The sequence below is a fragment of the Chelonoidis abingdonii genome, chromosome 23, assembly GCF_003597395.2.
Source record: "Chelonoidis abingdonii isolate Lonesome George chromosome 23, CheloAbing_2.0, whole genome shotgun sequence".
Lineage (NCBI taxonomy): Eukaryota > Metazoa > Chordata > Testudines > Testudinidae > Chelonoidis > Chelonoidis abingdonii.
The window spans coordinates 17230180-17242974 of record NC_133791.1 but is presented as its reverse complement, the minus strand read 5'-3'; the positions used below and the strand labels follow the sequence as shown (position 1 = coordinate 17242974).

The window sequence follows — 12795 nt, the reverse complement described above, 5'->3', positions numbered from 1 at the left end:
CGCCCTATTTTTTAAGCCATACAATAGCTGGAATATTATATCTTGCCTTCCCAGTTGTTGCCTGGACAGCTAGTGGCTCAGGGTGGGAGATGTATGAGCCTGGTATTCAAGGTGTGCAGGCCTATTTCAGTCGATCCTGGAGTATTTGTCTCCCAAGCATGTGCCAGGCATTGGAGTTCTATGAGTGGTTTTTAAAAAACGTTGCTCAGGTTTGATGCTTGTAACCGCATCATCCTCGAAGTTCTCCAGCTGGCTGTAGAGTCCTGCAGTAGGAATGGGGCAGACGAGAACTCAAGACTTCTGTTACAGAAACAGCCGGGCAGGGCCCCCTTACAGGCCTCGCTTGCCTATCATAAAACAGAAAAGAAGCAGAAAAGAGCAGAGCCCCTTTTCTACCCCCCATGCAGCTCACCCAGCAGACCCTTGCCAGAATAAAACGGGTGCGGACGCTGGCACCTGACTGGATTGCTTTTTATTGGGGCTCTGTGTTTATCCCCTGAAATGAAAGCTGCAAAGGAACCCGGTTTGGCGGCAGGGCTGGGTCTGACTCCGAGTCCAGTCTGTTCCAGGCCAGGGGGAGGATCTCTGGAAGATCCCGTAGCGCTCTCAGGTGTGAGGTGAGCCTACGGGTAAACGGTGCCTGTTCATATTGCCCTGGCAGGGACGGGCGTGATGAGGCAGGGAGAGATCAGGACCGTGTTTGTAAGGGCTCCTTGGGGAGCTTGCACCTAGAAAGTGTTTGCAAAGGGCTTTGCCCGTTCCTGGGTTCTGGTGTCACAGCTCTGAACTGCACCCCGAGTAGCTTGGGATAAGTGGAGGAGCTGGGGCTTGGTAATGATCCGGGGGAGCCTTTTGCCTCCGAGCTCTCGGTTTGGATCTGAACTGCCGGGAACGATGGGAAGTTGCTTCTATCCTGGTGGCTGTTCAGTGGCCTGTGTAAAGCGAGTGGGTTGGTCTCTGGCCAGGTACCTAGTGCCCAGATTTCCACATCCCATGAAAACCTTTCTCACCTCCGGCCCCCTTTGCCTCTGCGGTGAGGCCAAGGGTTGAATGGAAGGTGTCATGGTGGGAGCTTGCCCTGCCCATGATGGACCTCAGGCCCTGCTTGAGGACTTCAGCCTCCTGGGTTGTCAGCCCAGCACTAGAGAGTGAGCGATGGGGTGTGAGGATTGTTCGCCCCAGGGCCAGGAGCTGGAGGCTAGGATCTGGTGCCCCATTGATTGGGGCTGACAGTAAAAATCCTCTTGTCCTCTTGTTCTCAACCTGACCCCAGTGACTATCGGGTCTGGCCTGGCCCCTGAATCTTCCTGGGGGAAGGGTGGGGTTGATCCCATTGCATCTGAAACAACCATCCGCCGGCCTTGCTGGTGACAAGTGAAGGAGAAATGACCCAGGAGCCTGACATGGACTTTCCCCCCGCGTGATCTGAACCCAGGACAGGCAGGTGCTGACCTGGACCCTTAGAGGTGCTGGGAAAAAATGCTGCCACGTTTAAGCTAATGAGAATGGAAAATGAAACCTGCAGTGGCCAGCAGCCTGGATGTTGCCAGGGATTTCTGTGGCACGTCATAAAGTCCAGTGGATTTGGTTTATTTATTTGTCCCTGACTGATTCCAATCGTAGGGGTGCTGAGGCACTGATGTCTTACACTAGCATCTTGGGGCCAGGGGCCTCTAAATCTCTCCCTCCCCCCAATATTTCCTTTCCCCAGCTCCTGCTGACATTTTTTCTTTCCTTTCCTTTTCGGGGTGAATTTGGTTCTTAGCAATGCAAAGGATGTGTCGAGCAACCAGGTGCTGTGTAAACTCCCCACTGCTGTTCTTGCTGCTCCTCCCTCATCTCTGCCCCGCTCCTCTGTCCTGGGTCCCTGCAGGCTTGATGCTCTCCTGAGCAGGTGCGTGCAGTGAGTTTACAATGTGGGTGGATATGTGACAGAGTGAAACCCACCAGACTTGTAGGATTCGAACCCAGGTCAGCAGGTTGGCTGCTAATCCCCTGGTTCCATGTTGGCTTTGCCTGTGATGTTTCTGGGGCCTGGGTCCTATCCCGCTAGATGGAGTCTTGAGCATCCCAACCTCCTGTCATTGGCCTCTCCACCGTCAGTCCTCTGTATCCCGGCCACAGCTGGTTAGGAGGGTTGGATGGACTTTGCATTGTCTTAATTGACTGACTGGTGTCTGGGCGGCGCAAGGCTGCCTCCCACTATGTCTGTCTGGGGAGCCAGAGCTGCAGTCCCAGGAAGGTGCAGGATGAGTTGAGACTGATCAGGGCATTTGCCAAGATGCACAGGGCCACAGAGGGCCAGGAGGAGGCCATACGAGCTATGGAGATCTCCTGGGGTAGCTCATGTCCATAGGGGGAACTAACTACCAAGTGCCAGGTCGGGGGGTCTGGCTCCCGTGCTCAGCCTGCTGTGTTTGTGCCCGACAGAAGCTGGAGAGCAGCGTGCTGACCTCACGGGAGGGGAAGAGTCTTACCATTCGGGGCAGCTCTAAGGCCGAGCCCCCCACCCGCCTGCCCGCCCGGATCCGAGAGATCGTCGCCGAGAACCTGTCGGAACAGGAGAGCCTGGGTAGGGTTGCGGCAGTCCTGCCTCCCTGCCACTCTCTGTGTCCATCAGTCTAACCTGCTCACTGCCGTGCCCTATCGGGCTGAGCCTCGTGCTGGGGAAGTGTGTAGGTTCTGCCCAGCCATGCCAAACCGCAACCACCAAGGAGCAGCTTCTCGGCGGGTTCTCAGCTCCTGGCCTTTGCCAGGCTCTGCCCAGCTGATGGCTGCACGGGTAGCTTGCTAGGACTCTCAGGGCCAAGCCTGGATGGTGTGGAGTGCAGCCACCTTTGCAGACCCTAGATCCCGTCTGGATCCAGGCAGGCCAGCTGCCTTGCTAAATTCCCCATCCCCCATGCCATGCAAAACTGGTACTTTAAAGTCTCGTGGCCCCTCCCACAAAACATCCCTTGCTGTGGGGCACACCAAACCAGGGGGGAGCTGGGCCACCCTCGGCTGCCAGATTAACCCTTTCGGTGCCCCGGGACTGTGCGCTGGTGGAGTGCCCAGCCTGGTTGCCCACTGCCAAAGGTGGTTGCTGATTTAGGCAGCGGTCCAGGGAGGGGCTTGATATTCCCCCCTGCTCCTTCCCAGCACCCCCGGCCCCACTTTCTTCTCCATCTCTTGGACCCCAGGTCTGGCTGTATCCATCAGCCTCTGTCTTCCCACAAAGGGCTCTACATCTCGTGCTGCCACTGGCCGCTGCCTTGGGAGTTTTGTGTTTGAGGGCACCCTGGAAATCCCTGCTGCGCCTCTGCCCAGGGCTCGGTAGGAAGGGGACAGGGCTGGGCTGGCCCCACCTCGCTCTGTGGCACCGACGAGTGTGTCACGCGGAATATGGGTGATCACCCATGCGGCTGCATCTAGTGTTGATGTCATGCCTTAAACTGGGGCGGTCTGGACCTCTGGTAGGAGAACCACAGGGCCAGCTTCTTCTCCAGACAGCCACCTCCCTGTGGTTCTGGGGTGGGTGCCCCCATCTGGGTGCTGATGCCCGTCCTGCCCTGCTCTGCTATGGCTCTCGCTCTTCTCCCCGCAGCAGCCTGCCCTGGGGAGATGTCGTCGCTCCTCTCCCTCCAGGAGGAGAACCGCATCCTGCAGCAGGAGCTGTCCCGTGTCGAGGACCTGCTGGCACAGAGCCGGGCCGAGCGCGATGAGTTGGCCATCAAATATAATGCCATCAGCGAGAGGGTAGGTGTGGCAAGCCGTACCTGTCCGGGTGGGGGTGGATCCTCCCCGCTCCCCTGGGTCTGTGTTCAGGCAGGCACCATAGGATGTGCCGTGGCAGCTCCCACTGCGCTCTGTGCTCAGGGAGAAGTCCTTTGTGCCAGAAATGGAGCTCTGCAATGGTGGGGAGGGGAAGTCGTCGTTGGAGCTGGGCAAAACTTTTCATCTGAAACTTTTTTTTTTTTGGCAAAAAGAGTGAAGAGTGAGCGAGACTGAAACATTCTGCAGATTCCAGTCGATTTCACCAAAGTGTTTTGCTTGAAGTGGACGGTGTGCGTGTGAGGGGGAAACACACTGAAAAAAATTCTGAAAATGTCAGAATGTTTCCTTTGGACTGTTTCCAAATGAAACATTTCAACTTTTCACTTTGAAATGCTCTCAAATTTTATGACAAAAACGTTAAAGGGAAAATAAGAACAAAAGAATGGCCATACTGGGTCAGACCAAAGGTCCATCCAGCCCAGTATCCTGTCTTCCGACAGTGGCCAATGCCAGGTGCCTATAGGGAATGAACAGAACAGGTAATCACCAAGTGATCCATCTCCTGTCGTCCACTCCCAGCTTCTGGAAAACAGAGGCTAGGGACACCATCTCTGCCCAGCTTGGCTAATAGCCATTGATGGACCTGTCCTCCATGAACTTACCTAGTTCTTTTTTGAACCCTGTTATAGTCTTGGCCTTCACAACATCCTCTGGCAAGGAGCTCCACAGGTTGACTGTGTGTTGTGTGAAGACATATTTCCTTTTGTTTGTTTTAAACCTGCTGCCTAGTAATTTCATTTGGTGACCCCTAGTTCTTGTGTTATGTGAAGGAGTAAATAACACTTCCTTATCTACTTTCTCCACACCAATTGTGATTTTAGAGACCTCAATCGTATCCCCCCCCTTAATGCTCAATGTCGAGCTGCCACCTTTCTTCTTTCAAGCCACAATTGTGTTTTCCTGGCCAAAAATTTAGAAAAATCTTGTTTTTTCAGGTGACCCAAAATATCTTGAGAGCCCCATTTTTTGGCATTACCAGCAGTGAACAGAACAATCTGTGTTTTGCCCAGCTCTAGTTATCAGGCCTTAATGAGGTGCAGCAGGGCAGTTGAGTCTGAAGAAATGTCCTCCCTCCCCACCCCCTGGGTCTCCTTGGAGCCTCCTCCTCTCTTTGGCCTCCACTGCCAGTGATGAGGGTGCCAGGAGGATGTGTGTGCACTGAGCATGGGGCCCTGTGTGTTCTGGCTTGGAAGCAAATCTCCTGGGTTCAGTTTGGTTTGGCATCTAGTCTCTTGGGGTTGGTGACCTGGTGTGGGGATCCCCCTTGCTTCAGGACTCTTCCCCAGCCAGTGTTCTCAGAACATCTCACCTTGTGTTAAGCCCAACTCTTCCCCTTTGTAGAAGATCAGGGCTGGAAGGGACCTCAGGACATATCTAGTCCAACCCCCTGCTCAAAGCAGGACCAGTCTCCAGACAGATTTTTGCCCCAGATCCCTAAATGGCCCCCTGAACTCACAACCCTGGGTTTAGCAGGCCAATGCTCAAACCACTGAGCTATCCCTCCCCACTGTAGAGGGATAGACAGATTGAAACCAGCTGAGCCCTGAGATCTTGATAGAAACCTGGGAATTGCTGTCCTCAGGCAATGGCTCTCCTTTGGCACCTTGTTAAGAACCGCAGTGGTGCTGGGAAGCAAGTTCTGATAGCTGGGTCGAGTTTCCACCTTGCAGCGCGTCTGTGCAGCATTTCAACTCAGTCCTCGCCAGTAAGCGGTGTGGGGAGAGGGGGTTCCTGGTTCTTGCCTATCTACCAGTGTACATTGCTGCTAGGGTCTTGGCTGCTCCTGCCTCGCTAGTGGGGCCCGAGCAGCTGCATGCCTGGCTGGTCTCGACCTCCTGCTGGGCAGAAAGTCCCAGCTCTCTCGCATTGATGTGCCAAGATGGGAACGTGCTTGCGGGGGCCGAATGGTAACATGTCTCTCCTGAGCTGTAGCCCGGAATGCACTTAAGAGTGGCCACCCCCTAGAATTGCCCTGGAGTCTCCAGGCTTTAGAGATTAATTTTTAATGAAAGATTATGTTGGGATGAAACCTCCAGGAACATGTCCAACCAAAACTGGCAGCCCACCGTGCAATGTGTTTCCCTGCCGGGGGGCTCTGTGCACTGCAGCATGTCTGGGGCAGTGACCCGGTGGAATACACAGGTTGGCTGATTCTGAGGGAAGTTGTGTGTGTTCTTGTCCACACCAGGATCACAGGCCTGTCTGGGCATGTTCTTGCAGGGAATGTGACCAGGGCTTGCTGGGACTTGCCCCAGAGGAAATAAAAGGCTAGTGGTTGGGATAGCAGCTGGTCAGTGTCCTTGGCACTCACCTTGGGGGTGGAGTACTGGCCTGCGCCTGACACAGCCGGGCGAGCTGCGAGGGTTAAAGCACAGAAAACCCGCTCCGGCTGACACCAAGCTTCTGATTTCAAACCAGCAGCTACAACAGAGGCTCTGAATCCCGCCCTTTGTGCGATTCCGGCTGCAGCGAAGGCCCCGAGGGGGAAGTTGGGCCATAGGGACCCTCCCACTCCCAACTCCTGTCCATGGGGCTGCTTGAATGGAGGTTTTGTTGCTAGATTTCTCCAAGTGCAGTAACAAATCTGTGTGAAAAGCCCTTAGGTCAGAGCCCCTTGGTGGGCTCTGGCCCCCGGGGGGGGGGAGGGAGGGTGGTGGGCGGATGCTCTGGCCCCCGGCGGGGAGGGAGGGTAATGGGCGGTGGTTGCGTGTATGTAGATAGTAGTGCTGTATGACAGCTGAACTGCACTCAGCTAGTAACACGCTGTGCAGAGGACTTTGCACGAGCATATCGCAGAATACACCCCAAGCGAGGGGCGATGGCGGCAGCTGAAGGTTGGGAGTTGTTTGAAGGAGGGGACCGAGGTGGTATTAGGCTGTTCCCAAGTGAGGGGCAGCGGGAGAAGGGAGAAAGTTTGGAGCGGGGAAGGGGACTTGGCTCACCGCCCCAAGACTGACCCTGTCCGTGGCCATCGGTATGTACTTGGGGCAGCTAGCCCCTTGTATCGCTGAAGCTCTGTGTGTATATTTAGCACGCTAGCTGGATCAGAGCTAGCGCCGATATGTCTCCTTGAGCTAAAACTGACCCCTTCCAGCTCTGGGGTAGATGTACCCTTAGTTAGCAGGCGCAGGAGGAGGTCAAGACCGAGATGTGGGCAGGCTGGAGAGCTTCAAAGGCGCGGAGGAGAAGCGCAGACTCCATGGGGAGGTTGCCAGGGATCCCACGAGAAGCAGTGATCAGCGCTGCAGCGGGGCAGTGATCTCGGCGGCATGGTTGACGGCAGAGGGTGATGAAGGAGAGGAGAGAGCTGCATGGTGTGAAAGTGGAATACCAACCACTACAAGGCAGTGGCCCCAATTCAGATATTTTTTGAGGGCAGTTTAGGAACCGACTCCCCAGGCGCCAGGTTGCAGTACCATCTGTACGGAGGGGTGACTGGGTCAAATGTCTGTGTGCTGTGAGCACACAGCTGGGGCAGTGCTCTGGCAGCAGCCACACTGGGTTAGTCTAGGATCGTTACGGAAAGGATCTCTCTCCCCTACAAAGGTTCCCCTGGCTAGATGGCCGGAGAGATGTTTGATCACAGGCACTGCAGATTGATGCGCGAGGAGCTTTTTGTGAACTCCGAGCATCACACGCCGTGAGCTGGGAATGGGGCGGTGATTGATGAGCCCTAGTTCTGTCCGAATGACGGCAGATTCTTTTCTACGAGGCCAAGCATGTGAGCAGCGGTTATCTCTGGCTTCGCTGGCCTGGGAGCACTTGGCATAGCTCACTTCAGTGATGGTGGCTGGGTGTCTGTCCTTATGGAAATAATAAACCACAGCTCTGGGATAGCGCTTGTCATCAGTAGATCTCAAACCATGAAGTCAGGATCATTATCCCCTTTGTGCAGGTGGGGAAACTGAGGCACAGAAAGTGACTTGCCCAAGATTACCCAGCAGGCCAGTGGCTGAGCCGGGAACAGAATGCAGGTCTCCTGAGTCCCTGTCTTGTGCCTGATCCTCTTGGCCTCTCCGGTGGCAACCTTCCTCTTTGCTAGCCCAGCCGATCCCTGGAGGAACATGTTGCTTTTCTCAGTCACTGTTTCAAGTGCAGTTCTGGTTGGTGGTGACCGGCAGGTGCTACCATCTGGTGCTACTGCCATGGCCTGTGGTGCAGCAGTTGGGGATGGTGATGGGTCTCTGTCCATTTCCTAGTGGATTAGTGTCCCTGTTGTGAAATCACCATCACAGCTGGCACTAACTGGCCCCTGCTGTCAGCACAGGGGCCAAGGGCAGAGAGGCGCATGGGCACTGACTGGTACAGCTGGGTGCCGCAGGGCTGGGGGTCAGGGCAACAGCAGGGGGCAGCTCGCCAGTGGGGAATTGTGCACCGTAACCCGGCGCCTTTATATTCCAGACCCCCAAATGATGGGGCCTGGTGGCGTCTCTGCACTTGTACCCCAGAAACTGACCTACCCTGTGGGGGTGGGGGGGAGCAGGGGCTGTGGCAGGGAGGCGCGAGCCCCCTCACGGTTTCTCATCTTCTTTTGAGGCAGCATTTTGGGCTAGCGACAGCCCTGGTGTCCGTGGCAACGGGGCAGAAGAATGGAAGGAATCCCTGGTTGTTAAGGCAGCAGTTGCTAGGGGAGATGGTAAACTTTGTTCATTCCAGGGCCCGTGCCTGGGGAAAAGCCCCCCTTTACAGAATACTTCATAATATGAATAATGAGATGAGCAAAGAGGTGGGGCAGGGTCACCCCTTGGGCAGTTTATTTCAGACTCCTCCAAGCTGGAACGATACAAACAATTGAGAAAAGCCTCAAGATACCAGCGGGCCAGATCTTGGGGCCACTGGCGGAAATCTCTTTGGGAGCAGGTTGGCCCTGCAGTTGGGGAATCCTTTCCCCCACATTCGAGCGGGAAGCACCTGAAAATGAAGGCTAAATGTGTGAGGCCTGGTAACTCTGGCTTCTCGGTCTCGGGGATCTTGCTTGGCTTCTCTGGGGCTGCAGAGGCGGTTTTGATGCACGTCTCCACCATCGCAAATGCAGCAACACGATCCAGGGGCCGGGGCACTGCACCGGGAGTCGGAAGCCCTGGTGATAATTCCCAGCTGTGCCACTGACGTGCCGTGCTCTGTGCCTCAGTGTCCCCAGCCGTAAAACGGGCACAAAGATACTGACTCTTCTTTGTAAAGTGCTTTGAGCTGTAGGGATGGCAGACTGCCCAGTAAGCACTACGTATTGCTGTTAGGTTTTTATTCTATTAATTACACAATTAAACATTTTTTCTTCTTAGAGGAAAAAACTGGGATTTTCCCTTTAGCTCCAGTTTTGTAACCGGAGAGCCCAAGGTGATCTGGCTCATATGGTAGCTTGCCTGATATTTAATTTTTTTCTTCTTTTCCCCCTGATTCCTGCCCCTGTTCAAAATAACGGTTTAACTGGATTTTCAGCAGCAAGTACGACGTCCATAAGCAAACAGGAAGTCCGGGAACCAAGCAAACGAAACACCAAGCAAATCTGTATGTTTCAGGCTTGCATGTGCCTAGATGTGAGAGAGAATGTGTGTGACAAGGAGAAGAGGGACAGATCAGAAACAAAAACATGAGTCAATTCTAATACTAACTCTTGTGCCACACTTCTAACGTGTCTTTCAAATATGGACCGATATTATTAACTCCATTGTACTGATGGGGAACTGAGGCCTAGAGAGGGGAAGGGCCAGTCCCTAGGTCACCCAGCGGGTCACTGGGAGATCTGGGAATAGAACCCAGCTCTGCTGGATTCACCCGATCTGTCTGGAGAAGAAGCGGACCTGATCCCCTGGGACTGGAAGTGCTGCTCTGTGGCTAGAATCCGTTGCATTTTCTAAGCGTAGAAACCCTTCTATTTTTTAAAGAAGGCAAAGTCAGGGCATTAAACTTCCAGACAGACACAGCCGTTAATGAGCTCTCTTCTCTGTCAGGAGGCTCAGACAGGCCCTGTGGCCCCTTCACCGGGGATTGGGTGCCCTGTCTCTCTAACTTATAGAGTTTCTGAAGTGCCAGTTCCCATAGTCTCTTGGGGCCACATGCTGTAAGTGCCCAGAAGTGGACACTGGAAGAGTGGTGCCACCGGCTGTTGAGATGTTGCCGCTTCTCCGCTGCATTAGCAAGCTGTCCTCCTGAGCGCCTCTTGCTTTGAAACACCTCTGCCTGGAGTAGCCATAAGAGCCCTTCCCCCTTTTCTAGACAACAAGCACCTCGAAGCGCGTCACTCATGCAAGCGCCGTATGGGGTGGGTGCATGTTGTTGCACCTGCTTTACAGTTGGGGAAACTGAGGGACAGCTGATGAGTATGTCAGGGAGTGATGATCCTTGACATGTTCCTTGTGTCCTAAGCCCTCCTGCAGAGGCAACATGCCCTGTGGTGCGGTGTGTGTGCAGGGGAGCACCCTGCTCATGAACCACCCCCTCAGGCTGGCATTGATTAGTTCGGGGGTGCGGTGTGGAGGAGAGGTGTCCTGGATCAAGACCTTTGAGGATGGAGAATTGGGGGGAATATCACTGGAGCCCAAATACCAAACGAAACTGAACTCCTCTGAATCTCCATAGTGACGCCTCTTGGGGGGAGTTCTGCACAGCGCTGTCTGGCTGCCGGTGCGCCGAGGACGGGGCCTAGTGTCTGTCTGTCCATGTCTGGTGCAGACACCCGGGAGTTCCCTGGCCAGCAGTCTCCAGCTGGGAAAAAACGGGCTGCTCCTCAGACCCCCCGCCGACCCCGGCTTGGTCACGCGACCCCGTCTGGGCCTGTGCAGGCGGGCTGGAGCGGTGGCAGGCCACGGATTACGGTCGCTCTGTGTCTCGTTTCTGAGCCGCCCATTAGAATGTGAATGAGTCTCCGGGCGGCTTAGGGGAGACAATGCACAAACTGGGCCCCGCTGGCAGCTGGATTTCTTAGCCTGTGTCTCGAAGGCGCCGGGGCTTTGTGCCTCGCTGGAGCCGGGAGAGGGAGGGCTCTGCAAGGATCTGAGCACGCAGATGTCTGGCGACGCTGCCTGCAGGATGGAGCCTGAGGATCCGGCCCCCTCTGTGCCCCCCGAGGACCTCCCTGGGCTTTATGTGAAGAAGCGAGTGGAGCGGGCAAGTGGCTACCCCCTGGGCTGTCCTGTGGATGCCTGGGGTGGGGGATGATGGGGAGGGAGCTGGGAGTGCCGTGTGTCCTTGCAGAGGGATGCTAGGAGGGAACCCTGGGACGGGAGGGCAGGGAGGGTATTGCCTGGGGAGCTGCATGCCATTACCAGCCATGGCTGCAAGAACGGACTTGCTGAGGCCATCCCAGGGGTTGTGGCACGCAGGCTGGCCTGCTACGTGCCTTGCCCAAGGCAGCAGAGCTGTGCCAGGCAGTGCCATATAGGGGCAGGGGCCGGGGGGGGGGGGGGGGGCTCTTCCCTTCAAAAACGGGAGTAGAAAATACAGAATTTGGGAGGTTCTTTCCCTCCCTTCCTAGAGCCCAGGAGAGGGGGCCCTGCTCTGCCTTGCTGCCTTCCAGGCTAGAGAGAGTCAGGGATCCCCCTGCTCTTCCTTCTGGCCTGGAAGAGCCCCCTGCAGTAGCTGGATAGACCCAGGGTGCCGAATGAGCTGCCCTCCATCCAGATCCCTGGGCCCCCTACCTTATGGTGACCCATTGGGTCAGCCGGGGGGCCAGGATTGAAGAGTGCTGGCCAGGAGGGCCAATCCAGTCCCCGCTAGAGGCCTGTCCTGCTGGTGTTTGCTGGGGAAGGCACAGTGGGTGGTGGGACCCGGCTAATCTGGGGGTGGGAGCTGGTTGCTGTGCAGTGGGGAGGATTTTGCTCTGTGCACAGCCCCACGGAGGCAGCCGCTGGCTTGCTGTTCTGGACACTGACCGCCACCGTGGGGGTTGCAATAAGCTTTGGCTTTTCGCCGTCAGGCATCTGGCTCAAAACCCGCTTCCAGCCCCAGAGGGATGATTTTGGGAGCCCTCTTTGTGCTTGCTGAGTTGACACCTTAACCCTAGTAGGCAGTTTGGCCATCACCACCCAAGGGGCAGTTTTAGCTCTAGAAGCCTCAAGAGTTCAGTAGGTGCTGCAGAGCTGGGGGTGGGGGGCATCGGCTGAGCTGAGGGGGGATCCCAGGGCTGGGATACTGGCGGGGGCAGCAGAGCAGGGTTGTGGGGCACCAGCTGAGCTGAAGGGGGATCCCAGGGCTGGGATACGGGGTGGTGGGGAGCAAAGCAGTGTTGTGGGGCACCGACTGAGCTGAGGGGAGATCCCAGGGCTGGGATACCGGGGGGAGCAGAGCAGGGTTGTGGGTCACCGGCTGAGCTGAGGGGGGATCCCAGGGCTGGGATACCGGGGGGATGGGGCAGCAGAGCAGGGTTGCAGGGCACCGGCTGAGCTGAGGGGAGATCCCAGGGCTGGGATATGGGGTGTTGGGGAGCAGAGCAGGGTTGCTGGTCACCGGCTGAGCTGAAGGGAGATCCCAGGGCTGGGATACCAGGGGGAGCAGAGCAGGGTTGTGGGTCACCAGCTGAGCTGAGGGGAGATCCCAGGGCTGGGATACCGGACGGAGCAGAGCAGGGTTGTGGGTCACCGGCTGAGCTGTGTGTGGAACGTGTAGGACTGGAAATATCAGAGGGGACTGCAGGTGACGACTGAAGCATCTTGCCAGAGTCGTATGGGGGCAGCCCAGGACTGCACCACCCTGGCAGAGCTGCACGTAAGCTGGCGCAGGCTCTGTCGAATCAGCTGTTGGTACCTGACTTAAATGAACCCTAAAAACGCACCAAATCAGTCTGCTGCCAAATCCAGCTTGATTCCCCTGGGTGACTAAATGCCAGTGGTTGGGCTCTTTGCACCTGGCCTGAGGAGCCCATGGAGATGGCAACTCTCTGTGCTTGGCTCTCCCAGGGCTGCAGGGGCTGGGCTGGGGATGATTAAATTCTGCTGTGCAACCAAATTAGCCAAACTCCTCCTCCAGCTGTTCTTAAGACTG

The 12795-nt window shown here is 56.0% G+C and overlaps 1 protein-coding gene across 1 annotated transcript in view; it reads left to right on the top strand.

The window, feature by feature from the left end:
• The window catches only part of CROCC (ciliary rootlet coiled-coil, rootletin), a 107620-nt gene that overhangs the window by 41038 nt on the left and 53787 nt on the right, over window positions 1-12795 (top strand). The window contains exons 3-4 of the mRNA XM_032787576.2: window positions 2431-2572; window positions 3587-3738. Of these exons, the coding sequence (XP_032643467.1) occupies window positions 3604-3738 (135 nt within the window). The 5' untranslated portion in view covers window positions 2431-2572; window positions 3587-3603. The remainder of the gene's footprint in view (window positions 1-2430; window positions 2573-3586; window positions 3739-12795) is intronic.